This window comes from Macaca mulatta, chromosome 16 (genome assembly GCF_049350105.2).
Source record: "Macaca mulatta isolate MMU2019108-1 chromosome 16, T2T-MMU8v2.0, whole genome shotgun sequence".
Taxonomy (NCBI): domain Eukaryota; kingdom Metazoa; phylum Chordata; class Mammalia; order Primates; family Cercopithecidae; genus Macaca; species Macaca mulatta.
Window position 1 is genome coordinate 75,392,732 of NC_133421.1, and position 19,509 is coordinate 75,412,240.

Below are 19,509 nucleotides of genomic sequence, written 5' to 3' on the forward strand. Positions count from 1 at the left end.
CCTATGAACGAATTTCCTTTCCTAGCTAAAGTAAAGGGTATGGATACAATGGTTTCCCTCCCATAGCCACATTTTAGCTAATTAAATAGATCAGGCTTCTAACTTGGTAGCCCTTTCTTTCTGTTCCATGATAAACTCTTTGTGTCCAACGAGCTATTTTCCATGCGACCTCTTTTACGTGGCAGACTTCCAAAGATGATATAAGAATATGAATTAGACTAGGCACAGTGGCTCACACCTGTAATCCCAGAACTTTGGGAGGCCAAGGCAGGCAGACCACTTGAGGCCATGTGTTCGACACCAGCCTGGCCAACATGGTAAAACCCCATCTCTACTAAAAATAAAAAAAATTAGCCGGGCATGGTGGCGCACACCTGTAATCCCAGCTACTTGGGAGGCTGAGGCAGGAGAATCACTTGAACCCACAAGACGGAGGTTGCAGTGAGCTGAGATCGTGCCACTGTACTCCAACCTGGGCGACAGAGCAACAGTGCAAGACTCTCTCAAAAAAAAAAAAAAAAAAAAAAAGAATATGTATTAGTCTAAAGTCTAGATTAAGCATTCTTAAAATAGCAGAATCCATAGCAACATCTTGGGTCTTTGGTTTTAAAACATTTGCCTGGGCTTGGCGCGGTGCCTCATACCTGTAATCCCAGCACTTTGAGAGGCCGAGGCAGGTGGATCACCAGAGTTCAGGAGTTCGAGACCAGCCTGACCAACATGGAGAAACCCTGTCTCTACTAAAAATACAAAATTAGCTGGGTGTAGTGGCGCATGCCTGTAGTCCTGGCTACTCGGGAGGCTGAGGCAGGAGAATCGCTTGAACCTGGAGGTGGAGGTTGTCGTGAGCCAAGATCACGCCATTGTACTCCAGCCTGGGCAACAAGAGCGAACTCCGTCTCAAAAAAAAAAAAAAAAAAAAAAAAATTGCCTGATGGAAATCCTTGTTTAAAACTGAAATGCCTGGAAGAAGAGATTTTCAGCAGAACTAGATAGTGGTGAGGAATCCAGATTTTAAAATTCCTTCAGTCTTATGTTACAAATTTCATTTCTCTTCCTCCATATGAGAAGCAAATAATATGATCTGATTTTAAAACAATATAGTGAAGAATGTTAACACTAACCAGGTCAAAATCTAGGGTATTCCATTTTACTTTCCTTTTTCTTTCTTTTTTTAGACAGAGTCTCGCTCTGTCGCCCAGGTTAGAGTGTAGTGGTGCGATCTCAGCTCACTGCAACCTTTGCCTCCCAGGTTCAAGTGATTCTCCTGCCTCAGCCTCCCGAGTAGCTGGGATTACAGATGCATGCCACCACGCCCACCTAGTTTTTGTATTTTTAGTAGAGACAGGATTTTACCATGTTGGCCAGGATGGTCTCGATCTCCACATGATCTGCCCACCTCGGCCTCCCAAAGTGCTGGGATTACAAGCGTGAGCCATGGCACCTGGCCTCCATTTTTACTTTTCAAATACTATTACAGCCTATACCACCACTTCCTAATCAAGTCTCCAAAGCCAAGAACCACTTCAATATCAGTTGAAAAAAAGTTTTACCTAATTATCTTCATTCCCTACTTTGAATTGACCAACCATGTATCTTTTTCTGGTTTTATCAAAGGGGCTTCCAGGACAAAAGCACATCCAATTTTAAGTAGGCTTTAGTTAGCAGACTTAAAATTGATCATGCATTTTAGTTTCAGTAACTTGCAATTTCTATACCCTTTGATAATTCACTTTAAAGAGCAAGCCATCTTTAATGACAAGGCTTAAAAGAGACGACCTTTCTGAACAAAATATGAAAGCTCAGAAGAGATAGTTCTTTTAAGGAAACTATGAATTAAAATGACCTTGTGTTCTGAAACTTTTCTCCCACCATTTTTGATGTTTTACCTTTCCTTTTTACTCTTAGAAAGAAAGCTAAGACACCACTGCCTTCTATGGATGGTGATGCACTTCAATAAGAGAGCTGTTAATTGTTAATTCCAACTCACAGTTACCTTCTGTCCGCACTGTCTCTGCAGATGCCTTTAATGAGGTTGCTCACCACTATAAGCATATACCCGTTTCTGAAGAAATCACTGTTGATATGTGACATTACAGGATAATGTTTGAATCTGAGCTATTTCCCTTGAATCACAGTCAATTCTTAGAAGCAAGTCCATCATTCTCTGTTCCCTCTTAGTCTTCCTGTTTTCTTCATTATGCCCGTGATGGCTGCCCTCTGTGAAGTTCATTGTTGAGTGGGGAGGTTGCAAAATCAGAGCTCAGACCCCTGAAAGGGCGCACTGCTTGGTGATGCAGAAATGGTGGACTTGAACAAAATTGTGACATACGCGGATGACTGAATAGCTAACTTTGCTGTTTGCCCTTCTCTTCCCTGACCCCGTAAGTGGATGACAACAAACACCAAGAACCCGGGGTTGCAGACTGTTTCTTCTGCTTGGCTTGTTCCAAACCCTTTACCAACCACTACCTGTTGACAATTACTTGTTGGAATAGAAAAAGCACAGGTGGATGACTCCGGTACAGCAGCCAATAATGATAACTTGAGATGTAACGAAATTAGGTACTTGTGATGAACAATTGATCTTCCAGCAGATAAAAGAAAGGATGGAATCTTAGATGATTTTATAATAAGGCATGGTGTTTATAATTTATTTCCTGAGCACTAGTTTTTTTCTCCCAGTAGCCATTTCTATACTCACCGCTCAACTCAGTAAGGAATTTCAAACATGCCAAATGCAATTTTTCTTTCTCTTCCTTTATCAGAGAATGTTCACAAAGACATTAGTGTCAACTATCCATTCCTATCACATCCAATCAAAGTGACCTAAAGTTTCATTCCCTTTACTCCCAGACATACATGACATGGTTCAGAAGGGAAACAGGATCTGGGTAATGTCAAAGGTTCACCAGTGTTTGTAATTGCATAACCCTTGAAATAAGGAAAAGAAAGAATGGCAGGCAACCTTCCAAAACACCTACTGATATTTACTCATGGAAAACAAATAGTCTTGAGTGGGAGTTCCAAAGCCAGCATTCAACACAATTCACAAAGTATTTTCACCTCGAGCAGCTCATAACCTTACTAATGAAATCTGGTGAGCTTCAGCTTCCATGGTCTGTACAGAAAGAAGTACTTAACAGGAATCCTGCAGGAATCTTTCCCTTCAGACTAAATCATAGTCTGAGTACCAATAATCCTCATTTGTTTTAATAGCATCTGCAATGATTTTGCTTTTTCCTAAATGTTCTTGAAGCCAGTACTATAATTTATTGTATATGCAGGAAAAACCTCATCTTCCAAAGGTCACAGACTTATATTCCTGGAGGAGGTGTCAGGGTATCTGAACATTACCAGTAGCCCCACAGAGATGAGTTAGTGCAAGAATCCCAGGCCTCCTACTGATGGCCACAGCCCAGTCCTGTTTATGCCAATTCTCGCCCTGGCTTTGGAAGTGGCTGTAAAACCTGTTACTTCCTTATCATCTTCGTGGCTCAGTTACAGTACAAAAAGGGGTAATTAATCCTTGGGCTGCAAACAACAGACTTGGGCGTGGGAAAGAGAAAAGAATTTTGAAAAAGTGTAAATAAACATTGTGTCTTTTACAGTAAACCAGAGTATTACAGCCCCGCCCATGGGCCAGATTTTTAGAGAGCTCAAAATGCCCATGGCGCACACCACAATGCAGTCGAAAGAATTTGGAGCATCCATTCACTCATTCGCCGCAATTCAAAATTTCCTTGGCAAATGGGTTGACCAATCATCGCAGAACAGCTCTGGGCATTTGGGTGGGGAGAGGGACCCAGACTTCACCATCCACTCATGGAAGCAATACTATGTGGTGCCCACATGCAAACCGGACCAAGTAAAGCATATTCCGTGGCTACTTGCCAATGTCGTGTCCTCATAACCTCACCTCACATTTTTTAGGCTTTCTTAAGGATCATCGATTGATATTATAATGAAAACCACCACCATAAAAAGGCAGATCAAGAAAGTAACAATAAAACCACAGCAGCTATCTAAAATTGTCACACCATATTCTGCCTCTAGGGTTCCAGGACGTGATTGGAGACCAATGAGACAAATACTTGGACTGATATCAGATGATCCAGCAATTTTATCCTAAACACCAATTCATGCACTAATTATGGATTTGATTGTTGATATGATATAAGGTATATTTTCCCGAAGTACAATTTGAGATTGCTAGCATTTGCTGGGGAAAAATACCATATATATGTCACATTTATTTTAGCAAATGAAGTTCAATAAAAAGTAGAAATAAAACTGATAAGTACAAAATAATATTTTAATAATATATGAACATGAACATGAAAACAATGTAAACAGGTCAGAATTTTTGATATGATACTATAAACGTGATTTTGATCGTACGCAACTGGTAAAATTCTATGCAAAAGGATTAACAAGGCGTATCATAAGAAATCATTTCTTTGCCCAATATAAGCAGTTCTCAGCACATACTCAAATGCACACAAACATGAACATCAGAAATAAAGGAATGTTAAAAAGATAACTTAGGCAGACACAAATAAAACCACCCCACTAGCGTATGAATGATGCATGTTTTTATGATCTTAATTACATTTAAGGATTTTAAAAATGCCACTGATCTCACAGTTTACAATATCCAAATCTTCAAACCTGCTGGAAGAAGTCCACAGCGCAGCCTGGAAATTGTATCCATTGCATTCTCTTGTGCAGTTACCTGTAAACCAAAAAATCACAGTCACGACTTTCTCTAGGTTTAACAGGTATGTCAGTCAAAAAATAAGCCCCAATTCTGGAGAAGTTGATAGGGCTTGAAAAGGATATTTAATATCAAAATTTCATCATTTATGCTTATCTATAAGGGATCAAATCTTACCGACATCAAGCAAACAGAATCTTTTGAAAAATGTGTGATCCACAAGATCTTTCCTTTTAATTCAAAGCCAAATAAGTAGTTCAGTCTTTCACTGCACAAACAGGAAGGGCGTTTGATGGAATTACAGGAGGTAAACATAATCTGTGTTAGTGACGTCACTGGGAACCTTTGACTACAAAAGGTCTCATGCATCCCCAAAAAGAGCACTGAGGGTACTCAAGTCACTGTGAGTGCTGGATCACTGAGCTGTTGATCTATTCTGGTCTGGAGAACAACGCCAAACCCTTAGGGGAAAGGACTTTGAAGATGTGAGCTATCCTAGCAAGCATTGCAACATCTCTCTATCTTAAAGGAAGATCGTGTCTCCTTCACTCCATCACTGGGCCTCAAGACAACGTCTTATCCTCTTGTCCAGGTAAGGCCTGGACTTGCCATGCCCCTGCAGATCCTCTCATCTTTCTTTTTTTGAGACAGAGTCTTGCTCTGTTGCCCAGGCTGGAATGCCGTGGTATGATCTCAGCTCACTGCAACCTCTGCCTCCCAGGTTCAAGCAATTATCCTGCCTCAGCCTCCTGAGTAGCTGGGATTATAGGTGTGCGCCACCACACCCAGCTAATTTTTGTATTTTTAGTAGAGACAGGGTTTCACCATGTTGACCAGGCTGGTCTTGAACTCCTGACCTCAGGTGATCCTCCTGCCTTGGCCTCCCAAAGTGCTGGGATTATAGGAGTGAGCCACCGTGCACAGCAGATTCTCTCATCTTGTTCTGATAGTACAGACTAAGCACTGGGATGAGAAGGGGGGTGACTTCTTAAAGATATGCTACTTATTAAAAACAAGTCTTTTTCAAAACTTGTATTATGTCCAAGCATTTTAATAAAGACAAAGGCCAAACAAGGAGGCTTACAGGTGCCACAACACAAACTAATCAGGAGACACCTGCTTATGGGCTGTACCTTCTGCCTTGGTATGTAGTCAGTTCTTCTTGAAGGATGGAGGCTCTCTTTTGCAGAAAATTAACCTAGAAAAGACACCTTGTGTGAGAAGAGGTGGACGTGGCTTACATGTCAATATTGTGCAAATAGTATGGTAAGATTTTATTTAAATTCAGACAATTCCCTAGATAAAACTCAGAGGATTTGTTGAATGTCAATGTTGTGTTTTTTACATTTGGTCACATCCCATTCTTATTGAAAATCCATCAGATACGACAGAATAAAGTTCAAACTCCTCATTGCAGCGCCGTTTTGATCTGGCCCGCCCCCATCACGGTGGCTTTACCTGTCCTCACGCCCTGTCCACCACTGCTGTTTCTACACCATGTCTTTCTCACTCCATTGCTCTTTGGCCCAGGCCATTTTCTCTCTTTGGAACACTTGTCTTTCTGTCTCCTATTCATTCTCCACCATTTGGTTTAAATGTCCTCTCTCCTGTGGAATCGTTCAACTCCTCCACAACTGCTCCTCGCCTCCTGGCCCCAGGCAAAGCCAGTGGTCCCCTCCTCTGTGTTCCTCCCCTCTATTACTGGTACTTCTCACACTGCTTTGTGGGTATTTGTTTTCATATGTCTTCCCTAAACCTGAGAGCTTCTCTTGGGCAAGAATGACTTTTCTGTCTCTCTACCCCAGTTTCTTTTACAGGGCTGGGCATGTAGCTGGTTTCACTAGCTGTCGAATGAATGGAGGAGTGAGTGAGTGTAAAGAAAATTACTGCTTTCTGGAAACCTTAGTCCATCCTAGGGATTCCCTGAGGTTGGAGAGACAGAACTTCATAGTGGAAAGAGCCTGAGCTTTGTCTGGAGTTAGGCCAACTTGGGTTCAATTCCTGGCTTGCCATTTGTGGCTCTAGGAAAATTACTTAAGCTCTTGATGCCTAATCTGTGAAATAGGGTTAATGACAGCTACTTCCCAGGGTTATGAGGATGACATGAAACAACTAGAGAAACCACCTAGTGCAGAGCTCATAGCAGGTACAATCGCCAGACCACCATTCTTAGGGGGCTGGAGGAAACTGCGTTCTTTAGCATATTCTCTTCAATCAGACCTTACAAAGCATTTGATTATTGTGAAGCATACATTTCTATACTATTAAAGATGCCTGTATCAGGCGTGGATTCAAAAGTACCTCACACAACCCAATATAAATGGTTTGGGGCTAACTTATACCATGGCTTAATGTAATCAAGAGTCAGTGGTATTTGATCGTTTCAGAATTGTTTATTCTTGTGTCTTTGGTCTGAACTGAAACCATGGCAATGGTTGATCCCAAAACATAGTTATGCAAGAGAATACAGCTGGCAGAACAGAAAATGTGCTTGAAAGAGAAGAAAACACAGTCTTTCTAAATGGGTGCATCTCAAAGTGGTCCTCCTGGTTTTGCTGATTTGTATGGCACCCTCGTCTTCATTTTATCCAATTGCTCAAGTGACCCATAGGACAATTGATAATTTTGACAGATGCAGGGATTACACTGATTCAACTTCCCTCCCCCAACCATACTCTGTAATCGGAATTCCAACAATTCTCAAAAAACACAGGCACCTGTGCTTTCAAACTAAATTTGCTCGCTGGATGGCCTGTGACTCCTCCGTGCAGCTGCCAACTCTGAGGCCCTATCGCAGCTGGCAGCACTCTCTTTCTGGGTCAGCCTGCAGTTTTAGGAGGCTGAAGTGGCTTTTATTACAGTGAAATGATATGAATGATAACAGAAGCCCTGCAGGTAGGTATCAGATTTCTTTTTTTTTCCTCTTCCTAAAAAAACCCCTCTGAAGGCGTCAGGTCCTACCTAGCTGATACTATCTGTAGCTCACCTACAAACTTAATGGGTAAACCACACCTGGAGTGGAGCTTTTCATGTAAATAAAGATTACTTAACCCTTTGTATGTTCCCATTCTCCTCCAGTACTTATTTTTATATGCAGGCGTGAGCAAATTTCATAGCCCATAGAAGCAATCGGAAACAGTAGCATATGGATTGAGATTATGAACATTTCATTATCAGATTAGAGACTTTTTACTAGGGGAATATAAAAGGAGCAGCTAAAATGTGTTCCACATTTTATCTTACATATTATAAATAGATAAGGTGGATATCATCAAACCATATCATTTATTTTATTCATAAATATATTTATTAAGCACCTGTTATGTGCCAGGCACAGTACTTGATACAGGGAGTAAAGAAATACTTTCTTTCCTTTATGGAATTTTTCAAGGAAAAAATATGTCTGAAACTTCAAAGTGGGCTGGGCACGGTGGCTCACGCTTGTAATCCCAACACTCTGGGAGGCTGAGGTGGGCGAATCGCTAGAGGTCAGGAGTTCGAGACCAGCCTGACCAAGATAGCGAAATCCCGTCTCCACTACAAATACAAAAATTAGCTGGGCGTGGTGGCATGAGCCTGTAATCCCAGCTACTTGAGAGGATGAGGCTGGAGAATTGCTTAAACTCAGGAGGCAGAGGCTGCAGTGAGCCAAGATGGCGCCACTGAACTCCAGCCTGGGTGACAGTGAAATTCCATCTCAAAAAAATGAAAAAAAATAAAATAAAATTCAAAATGTATTGGAAATGTGAATATGTAAACTCTTTCTCATGATATCAACAATATGTAAAAGAGTCAAACAATACAGAAGTATGTAGCAAAAACATGTTAGAAGTTTTCTCACATCATGAACCGCATCAAGAACCACGCATTTCTTTTTGTTCTTTTCCTTTTTTTTTTTTTTTAGATAGAGTCTTGCTCTGTCAGCCAGGCTGGAGTGCAGTGGTGCGATCTCAGCTTACTGCAACCTCTGCCTCCCAGGTTCAAGTGATTCTCCTGCCTCAGCTTCCTGAGTAGCTGGGATTACAGGCATGCACTACCACGCCTAGCTAATTTTTGTATTTTTAGGAGAGACAGGGTTTCACCCTGTTGGCCAGGCTGGTCTCAAACTCCTGATCTCAGGTGATCCACCGGCCTTGGCCTCCCAAAGTGCTGGGATTACAGGTGTGAGCCACCGCACCCAACCATATTTCTTTTCTTTTTTGAGACAGTCTTGTTCTGTTGCCCAGGCTGGAGTGCAGTGGTGTGATCTCGGCTCACTGCAACCTCTGCCTCCTGGGTTCAAGTGATTCTCCTGCCTTAGCCTCCCAAGTAGCTGGGAATATAGGCACGGGCCACCATGCCCAGCTAATTTTTGTATTTTTAGTAGGGATGGGATTTTGCCATGTTGGCTAGGCTGGTCTCAAACTCCTGACCTCAAAAGGTCTGCCTGCCTCAGCCTCCCAAAGTACTAGGATTATAGGCATGAGCCACCACGCCCAGCCAAGAACCATACATTTCAACAAGAACTATGTAACCTAATTGTTTGAATACCTTGTCATTATTTTGCCTTGAACATAGAATGTATCTTGTTATCTCTAAGGACCATGTAAAATACACCAGAATAAAAGTGCTTCTAACATAACTGTGCTTTCAATTTCTTTGCACTTCTACACAGTGAGGAATCAGCCATATGCTAAGTGATGGCATTTTGGACCTGAAACCAAGAATAAAAGAATGAGGCTATATTGAAAGGTAGACTGTAAATGAATTGATGTTACAACTGACTGAACTTCTCAATTTTAAGGGTGCTTCAAAGAAATTCTTATTGAGACAATGAGTTATTAAACAAGAAAAAATTTTTTAAAAAAACAAAAACAATTTATCCTGAGTAGCACGTTATACAACGACATCACATTGATTTCTGGCATCAATTTGGAATCAGATTTATTTGCAAGTTTCTTTTCAGAGTATGCATATCACCTAATCCTTGGAAAATGCCTTGATTCTAGTAATTACCTGTGATTTTAGGGAGGAAATGGTGTCTTCAAGTTCTTGTCTTAGGGATGCTGGCATCAACCCTTTCAATTTTGTTTCATATTCTTGTCGTATGTAAGTTATCTAAATTGGAAAAAAATTAAGAGTTATCTTTTTACCACATAAACGATTGTTTTGAATTTAAGAAGTCCCAGAATAGTATCTGTTCATCACAATGAAAGGTTTGTTACATGCGGTCAGAAACCAGAAAATAAAGATGAAATAAGAAGAAGAGTTAAAAACTGAAAAGGCTACCCAGCCTGACCCTGTGACTCTGAGAGAGACAGTCCCTGTAACAATACTTTCTTTAAAATCCTTGTGAACACAATTTTCAGCATCTGATAAGTAAAATAATTGTTTTCTCCTCTTCACTCATGAGGGCCCCCACTATGCTAGCCCTGCAGCCTCTCCTTGATCAGGATGGGAACTCCAGCCATACCAAGCTGTGATCTGAGGACAACTCATAGCCTGTCTCTGCTTTGATTAAAATACTCCTTGAGGGTGTGGTGGCTCACACCTGTAGTCCCAGCACTTTGGGAGGCTGAAGTGGGCAGATCACTTGAGCCCAGGAGTTTGAGACCAGCCTGGGCATCTCTAAAAAATATATAAAAATTACCTGGGCATGGTGGTGCACACCTGTAGTCTCGGCTACCTGGGAGGCTGAGGTGGGAGGATCCTTTGAGCCCAGGAGGTCAAACCTGCAGTGAGCTAAGATCGAGCCACTACACTCCAGTCTGGGTGACAGAGTGAGACTTTGTCCCCAAAAACCCCAAAAAAATCCCTACTCCCCCAAACTGACAGGTAGTTGGGGCACTAAGTGTGATTCATATAATCATGAAGACATGAATGAAGGAGAATCTGCATAGCTGTGTCTCCAACCCCCTTTGACACAAGTAGACAGGTAGAGTGCACTGGGCATAGGAAGGTTCCTGGTTCCCTTCTGCCTCCTGAATACTATCGGGCCTGTGTTTAACTAACTGATGCTCACTGGGCTAGTAAAAAAAACAGGTTGGTGGCTCATCCCATTCATCTCTCTCAAGGCTAAAGCAGTGAGTGAGAGGGTAGAAGAAAAGCCTTTGGAAGAATGTGCCTGAGCAGGATGATGTGCATGGATGAGGCATGAATATGCATGTGTAGATATTGGTGCCTTTTTCCAGCTGTGTTTCTGCATTTCTCTTCCTCCTACTATGAGATATGATAGAATTAATTATTTTTAAAATCTGTTGCATGTGCTGTGCATGACTTAACCAAACATTAAAGCTGAGCTGCAGTGTATCATACCAAGTGATTCATCATACACACCTGGAAATAGGCAATATACTATGAAAACTGTGCACAACTGAGTTGAGTTGGATAAGCCTATCAATTTGCTGAAGATAATTTAAAATGAACAGTCTTTAAGACCCAACTTTTCTTACACTAAACTGAATTAAGGAAGAAATGTGCTTAACAATTCATTTCATTACCTACTAAAATCCTGTGGCCACTGTTCTAGAATACAAATTTTCAATTTTTGGCAAAGTGCCTTTTTTGGGATATGCTATAATCCTGTGACTTATACTTAAAGGAAAAAAAGAAATAATAAAATATGATCTCTCCCACAGATGCAAAGTCTTTGCTGATGAAATATCTGTTGATTCTCCCTATTGATTTTTCTCATCTTCTCTTCTTCAACTTACTTCCAAGTGAGCCAGTTCCAGCTACTCACTTACTTGAGTCAGTTAGCTGACTCAAACGAAGGAAAAATGCAAAGCAAAACACATGCTTTATAAACCAGACCTCAGGGTAACATTTATTGAGGGTTCGTGGGTTATATATAGATTATTGTTTTTTTTCTATCACTCAACACTGGCTCTGGAAGTTTGAGTTTCAACTCTTTTAAAAACAACTCATGCACGCCCTATTCCCTTTTTAAACAAATTTTATTCTGTGTTTTATTACTGAAATACGTCGTCCTACCCATCCCACCCCACAGTAAAAATCTCACCCAGGCTCCCTATTTCTTTCCTTCATCCCCTCTTCCCCACACCATCCCGGGACAAATGCTCCAGGGTTCCCTGCCCAGTGGCCATTCTGGAGTATGTCCATTGGGTAGTAATGTGGAAACCACCAGGGCCTTTGTGGAGAAAATGGAGGGGGCTGAAGGAGTCCCAAGAGGGTCTTATTTCAGGGCCTTGGACCCTTACTCATAGGCGAGCTTGATCTCATCATGTGGACAGGTGGAGGCAGATTTTTCCTGAGCATAGGCATTGCTCAAGTACTGATGCTGCGGAAGGCCTCGGGGATGGTGAATCCCTGGTACTTTTTTTTTTTTTTCTTTTGAGATGGCACCTCACTCTGTTGCCCGGGCTGGAGTGCAGTGGCGTGATCTTGGCTCACTGTAACCTCTGCCTCCCAGGTTCCAGCAATTCTTTTGCCTCAGTCTCCTGAGTAGCTGGGATTACAAGCACATGCCACCACACCTGGTTAATTTTTTTTTTTTTTGTATTATTATTATTATTTTTTTAGTAGAGACGAGGTTTCAACTTGTAGGCCAGGCTGGTCTTGAACTCCTAACCTCAAGTGATCTGCCCACCTTGGCCTCCCAAAGTGCTGGAATTACAGGCATGAGCTATGACACCCGGCCCCCAAGCACTTCTTACACACCACTTGTACTATGTGGAGCTTTGGCAACAGGTTGCAGTCAGCCAGGGTGAGCTCGTTGCTATCCAGAAACTCCCTCTGAGAGATGCCTTCATCTTCAGCACTGGTTTCATCCACTTCTTCTGGGTGGGGGGATGTCAAGTAATTGTCTAAAACCTTCAGGGCTTTCAGGAGTCCCTTCTCCAGACTGTCATTTAGTGCTGGGTTTGAATTTTTGATGTAAGCAGAAAATCTGGCAAATACGTCCAGCTCAGCTGTGTTGGACTCAGGGTTCAGAGCTGACAGCTTGGGGTACCTGGGAGGGCACAGCACTGCCTACAGAAATTCCTCAGTCTTGTTGGTGTCCTTGTGCTCTTCCATGCCATACAGCAGGAATGGGAGCTGCCCTTCTGGGTACAGCTTTTGCACTATCTCAGTCTGCCTCTTGGTGTCAATGACGGTGACACTGAAGGTGACTCCCTTGAACCATGAACAGTCTCTAGGAGAAGGGGCAGTTCCCAATCTTGACCCCATCACTGCCAGCCTTCATGAACAATTCAACTTGCAGTTGTTCTTCAGCTATGGTTGCACTAGGGACCAGAAAATGGCCATAGCTGGGGGAACTGGGGCATGTACTATTTCTTACATCCTTAACTGTTTAGAATGTCTGTTTTCCTAAGCTGGCACTCAGCAAGAAGGCCATGTTCCATTTGAGTGCCAAGATGGTGAAGCCCAATGATGAGAAGCCAGGCAAGTTCAACTCTGGCATTTTCCAGGGTCTTCTGAAGCTGGAGATGGCTTAGCTCGGTTGCATTTACAATGCAGTCCTTGAGGATTTGGTCTTCTCACATGAAACTGGATGGCAGCCAGCTCATAAAGGTTCATTTGGACAAAGCACAGCAGAACAATACGGAACACAAGGTCAAAACTTTTTCTGGTGTTTATAAGAAGCTCATGGGCAAAGATGTTGATTTTGAATTTCCAGAATTTCAACTGTAAACACAAATTATAAAGTATATTCACAGTAAAAAAAAGAACAAAGCCTATCCATTGCCTTTACATTTAAAAGACAACTTTGCTGGGTATAAAACTGCTTCAATCCCACTTTCTTTCTCTCATAACTTTGTGAACACAAAGATCAAGTTAGCTAGGCATGGTGGTGTGCACCTGTAGTCCCAACTACTTGGGAGGCTGAGGTGGGAGAATTACTTGAGCCCCTCAGAACATTTCTCCAGTGTTTTCTGGTATTACATATTGCCATGGTAAAGTTTGAGGCCAATCTGATTTTTTTCATGTTGAATATAACTTTCTTTTTCTGCTTGGATGCTATGATTTTCTTTTTCCTTCATTTACTAACTTCACTGGGAAATGCTTTGATACTAATTATTTTATATTAATTTTCCTGAGACATTGTGTGTGACCTTTCTACCTTTACATTCCATTATTTAAACAAAAGTTTCCTTTGTTAGAAGGATTATTTGTATTTTATTATATACATATATATATATTTTCCTGTTGGTTCTCTTCTTCAGAGACAAAAACTTTGCGAATGTTGGCTCTTCTTTGACAATCTCCCATAATTATACATTTTCTCTATTATTACTTTTACTTTCATATCATTTTATTTTGAGACAGGGTCTTGCCATGTTGCCCAGGCTGGTCTCCAACTCCTGGACTCAACCGATCTTCCTGCCTCAGCCTCCTGAGTAGTTGGAATTACATGCATGCATCACTGCACCAAACTCTTCTTATCATTTTATATCTATTTTATATTTTCATTTCATTTTATATAATAGCCTCTAGCCTAATTACTATATTTCCTTGGATGGTTTTAGTTATGATTTTTCTATTTTGGTTCTTCTACTATGGTTTCAATCTTTTGCTTTTGTCTACCATTTTTCCTAAGCTCTGAGAGATCACTTTTCATCTGTCTGTTGACTTATATAATCTTTAAATATGTCTCTTCTTTTTCCTACTTCTCTATCGCCCTCCACCATCTTCCTTGAGAGAGAGATGTCTAAATGTGTTTTGTGAATGCTTTGACACTGTGAAGAGCTGTTATAAAGAACTATAATTAGTCTGAACTTTCCTCCTGTAATTTTCCATTTGATATACAGAACATTATTTGCTTACATTCTTTCTTCCCCTCTCTTTTAATCCAGCAAAGATCATATGCTAGTTCCTTTTTCCAAAAGAAAAATTACACCTCATTTTTGAATGGAACCAGCTATTTGCTGAGAGTTGAGGTGTGGCGGGGGTAGCTGGGGTCAGGCCACAGCTATGATTTGGTTTTGTTGTCTTCATTACTCTTTGACCAAATCTATGATTTCATTTGCTCTGGGGGCCTATGTCCCTCAGTTTTCAACCACTTTGGAGGTCACAGCCAAGTACTTAAGCCCTTTGGTTCATGCTCGTGGCTGGTTTCTCCTGACTCTCCTTCCTCCCGCCCTGCCCACTATTCACACACATATGATGGTTTCTCTCTAGTAGGAGGCTAGGCCATTGAGAGTAGAAGATTGGGTGTGTCCAAGGTTGCTCTTTGATCACCATTATTCCTTCCATCACTTTTCAAATTCAGAAGTTACATTTTCCAACATTTATTGAAGATTCGTGCATTTATACTTCCTGTCTACTCCTTTATTCTTTGTTTTTGTGATTTTAGTGAATTTGAATGAATTTAAAATAAGCCTCTGGAAAATATGAAATTACCTCATGTATGAGTGAGACCGTCAACTGGGAAAATATTACTACCCTGAATCCTTAAGCTCAAATGCTGAATTTAAAAATCATTATATAAAGCTGAATCCTGTTACTTTAATAAAGTCATGAAAAACTTTAACCAATCTGTTTTCATTCTGTTTATGAGGTTAATAAAGTTACCACCAGCAAACATTTACTGAGGACTTTCTGTGTTGACTCTCCATGTTTTATATGGACTTAATCCTTCTGACGACCCAATGAGGGAAGCACAGAGTGGTAAAACATGATTTGAACTCAGGTAGTCTGACTCTCTAGCACATATTATTGTCCACTTTGCTGTACAGTTTCTCAAATAATCCTTCTAAATGCTGAGCTGATTTTTCCACCCCAGGGGGAAGAGAATGCCAGAGACAAGTGCATTAGCGGAGTCTTTGCTACCATGTTCTAGTGCTTTCACCAGCACAACAGGGGCCAGGGCCAGGGGATGGGGCGTTGAACTGCAGTGCTTCCAGACATCCATCTAGTCATCAATCTTTTTAAAAAAGTGACAACCATGAAAACAACAACTGGTTCCAGAGGACTCCCCACACCTTCCTATTGATTTTAAAATTTTAGCTTACTACGGATTTATATATGACCAACTGGAGAAAACCTCTACAAATACAACATACATGTCTGACCTGAAAGTTCCACAAATTCCCCAAAGAAGCACATATTCAAAATCCAACCAGTGAAGGACACATGTAAATTTGTCATATGGCAAAATGACAAAAGAAAAAGAAATAGTTTATATTCCTATATATCACTCTTGATTCTTGTGACCTTTTTTCTTGAGATTGAATTTCGCTCTTATTGCCCAGGCTGGAGTGCAATGGCGCGATCTTGGCTCATCGCAACCTCTGCCTCCCGGGTTCAAGTGATTCTCCTGCCTCAGCCTCCCGAGTAGCTGGGATTACAGGCATGCACCACCATTCCTGGCTAATTCTGTATTTTTAGTAGAGATGAGCTCTCTCCATGTTGGTCAGGCTGGTCTCAAACTCTCGACCTCAGGTGATCCACCCTCCTTGGCTTCCCAAAGTGCTGAGATTATAGGCATGAGCCACTCTGCCCGGGCTTTTTAAAAATTTTATTATTTTATTTTTATTTTATTTTATTTTTTAAGAGACAGGGTCTTGCTTTATCACCTAGGCTGGAGTGCCATGGCACAATCACGGCTCACTGCAGCCTCAACCTCCCGAGGCTCAAGCAATCCTCCTGCCTCAGCCTCCCGAGTAGCTGGGACTATAGGTGTGTGCCACCATGCCCAGCTAATTTTTTTTTCCCCCATATGGACAGTTTCTCACTATGTTGCCTAGGCTGGTCTCAAACTCCTGGGCTCAAGTGATCCTCATGCCTCGGCCTCCCAAAGTGCTAAGATGATAGGCATAAGCCACCATGCCTGGCTTTTGCTACTGCTTTTCTATCCCCACCTCTGACCCAGGCTGCGTTTAAGGGGAAACAATGAGGTAATGAGAACTTTTACTTATGGACTATTCATGAATTTGGAACTGCCCAAACAATCTGGCCTTACAACAGACCACGAAGCAAGACGAGGTTGAGTGGAGTTAAGCAAAGGTTTTGATGGACACACAATTCCTTTGATTCAAGATCAAAATTTTTACACATACATGTATTTTATTATTATATTTGAATATTAGATTTATTAGCATAAAGCATCTTATTATACCAGTGTGATGTCTATTAAACACTAGGGTATTCAAAGGCTGTTCTGCTGTGGCTCATTTCCATCCTCTCTCCATTCCCACCATCCTCAAAAAGCACTGTGGATAATTACGTGCTCTTCCATGTCCCTCAACCACATCGCACCAAAGAGAGGGGCTTCCCTCTCTCCACCACGGTTACTTCTCTCTCTACCTTCCTTCATCTTCTTTCCCTTAGCAAAATAAAATTAGGAAACTCACTCAGGACATTGTGATAATGACATTTCTATAATTAGTAATAAGACTCCTGTAAGCTGAGTGGAAATGGGGTCTTTATAACACAGTGCCCATGTGACTAACAGGCTGTGCCCTGCTCCGTGGCAACAATCTGCCTGCTCTTCCCTCCAAGGCGTGGCACTGACACTATGATTCCCTTAACTTTTAAAGTAAACTGTGAAGACCAAGACCATCCCTAACTAGAGTTTCACATTCCAATCAAGTAAAACTGAAATCATGGGTAATCAGACAAATGCTCATTTGCATAAATAAGAGACTACAAAGTCTATGGAATGTGCAGTTGACTTGAGCCAAGGGGTCCCTAGAGATAAAAATTCAAAGTGACATTGGAAAAAGGGAGCCTCGAAAATCTGTAATTTCATTAAAAACAGCAAAGGGAGAACTAAAACATATTTTATGATGTTTTTATTCAAAAAAACACTGTATTGACTGGGCGTGTTGGCTCATGCCTGTAATCCCAGCACTCTGGGAGGCCAAGGCTGGTGGATCACCTGAGGTCAGTAGTTCAAGACCAGCCTAGCCAACACAGTGAAACCCCGTCTTCACTAAGAATACAAAAATTAGCCAGGCATGGTGGCAGGCGCCTGTAATCCCAGCTACTCAGGAGGCTGAGGCAGAAGAATCGCTTGAAGCCAGGAGGTGGAGGTTGCAGTGAGCCAACATTGCGCCACTGCACTCCAGCCTGGGCAACAGAGTGAGAGTCTGTCTCAAAACAAACAAACAAACACTGTATCAACTAGTCATGTCCATATGTCAAAACCATGTCAAATATGTCATCTTGTTTACAATGAAACAAAAACTAAGATTGAAATGTACAGCTCTGTGCAATCAGCTTAGGCACAGGCCTCAAATGCGAGTTATTTTCTTGCAAGCTCCAATGTACCCAACACAGAATGGTCTTTTGATGAGCTGAGAAAAGAGGAACCTCCTATTGCATTGCCACTGGCTTATGCTACAGTAGTTGTTTGTATGTCTCTGCATAGTTATTTATTATCACATTTTGAGGTAAGGGTGAAGCAGTTCAGGAAAATAAGTGTGCCTGAGGCCAGGTATGGTGGCTCATGCCTCTAATTCCAGCACTTTGGGAGGCTGAGGCAGGAGTATCACTTGAACTCAGGAGTTCAAGACCAGCCTGGGCAACATAATGAGACCTCATTTCTACTGGGGAAAAAAAAAAAATCTGCTGGGCATGGTGGCATGCATCTGTGGTCCCAGCTACCTGAGAGTCTGAGGCGGGAGGGTCGCTTGAGCCCAGGAGATCCAGGCTGCAGTGAGCTATGTTTGTGCTACTGTACCTAGCCTGGGCAACTGAACGAGACCCTGTCTCAAAAAAAAAAAAAAAAAAAAAAAAAAAAAAAAAGTGTGCCTAATATTACTTTACAAAGCCCAACAAGCATTTCTGGGGTCAGTTTAGCAGAGAACAAAGGAAACTACGTAAGAATTCTATTGATGTTATCTCCTGAATCTTTCCATTTTGCCACTGGAACCATCCCAGTCCAGAATACATTCAATACATCCATCTTGCACCTGGATGACTGCAATATTGGTATGCTGGTTTTGCTTTTCAAGCAGAATTTGCTCAACCTTTAAGATCAAAATTAATATCCTGTATATGGCCAACAAGGCCCTGTACTGTCTGGCCCTATTCACCTCCTAACCTGCAACTCCAGAGTCACCTGGCCTCTGGAATACTAGACGTGTTTGCTTTCTTTCAATTCATTCACCAATGCCCTGTGAATTAGGATGGTTCTTGTTTTTCTCTGATTCTTCTTTCTTGTTGTGTGGGGTTTTGCCACTGTGTCCATCTGGACCTCTGGATATTGGGGGTCCCTGCTCTGTAGTGATGTCAGGGAGGGTGCAGATCTAGGCACCCAGAGGGAGGGAGTTTGGCCAGGCCTTCATGAGGAGGCTGTGTTGGGGCCAACTGACTCCCCTTTAGACAAGTAATAGCCTTGAATGTGGCAGGCACCAGCTTCATTACCAAGAACGGGCCCCACACCAGCCCTTACTTTCAAGCTGCAACCCAGGCTCCTGGCACTTTCCTGGCAACGAGCACTTCTAGTATTTTTAGCCTCTGTCATCCCTAACAGGTTTCCTTCCAGCTGCCTCTGCCTGCTGCTGGGCTCAGTACCTGGAGGCTGTGGCCTCACTCACCACTCAGGTTCTGTTCTGTTTCTACATCACAGAAATGTTCGTCTTGCTTTTAATACCAAATACCGGCTGGGCGCGGTGGCTCATGCCTGTAATCCCAGCACTTTGGGAGGCCAAGGTGGGCAAGAGTTCAAGACCAGCCTGGCCAACACAGTGAAACCTCTTTTCTACTGCAAATACCAAAAAAAAAAAAAAAAAAAAGAAAGAAATTAGCTGGGCCTGGTGGCAAGCGACTGTAGTCCCAGCTACTCAGGGAGGCTGAGGCTGAGGCAGGAGAATTGCTTGAACCCAGGAGGCAGAGGTTGCAGT

General features: G+C 42.0%; 1 protein-coding gene and 1 pseudogene across 24 annotated transcripts in view; both read right to left on the reverse strand.

The window, feature by feature from the left end:
• Positions 1–4,294: 4,294 nt before the first annotated feature.
• Positions 4,295–19,509, reverse strand: part of CEP112 (centrosomal protein 112) — a 535,678-nt gene continuing 520,463 nt past the window's right edge. For all 23 annotated transcript variants that reach the window (XM_077972556.1, XM_077972553.1, XM_077972559.1 and 20 more), the window contains 3 exons: positions 9,713–9,814; positions 5,851–5,915; positions 4,295–4,735 (listed from right to left, as the gene is read on the reverse strand). In XM_077972556.1, coding sequence (XP_077828682.1) covers positions 4,732–4,735; positions 5,851–5,915; positions 9,713–9,814 — 171 coding nt within the window. In that variant the 3' untranslated portion in view covers positions 4,295–4,731. The remainder of the gene's footprint in view (positions 4,736–5,850; positions 5,916–9,712; positions 9,815–19,509) is intronic.
• LOC144335211 (chloride intracellular channel protein 1 pseudogene) lies at positions 10,375–16,913 on the reverse strand (annotated as a pseudogene). The gene is made up of 3 exons (XR_013405858.1): positions 16,887–16,913; positions 13,171–13,345; positions 10,375–13,006 (listed from the first exon to the last, which is right to left on the reverse strand). The product of XR_013405858.1 is annotated as a chloride intracellular channel protein 1 pseudogene (transcript).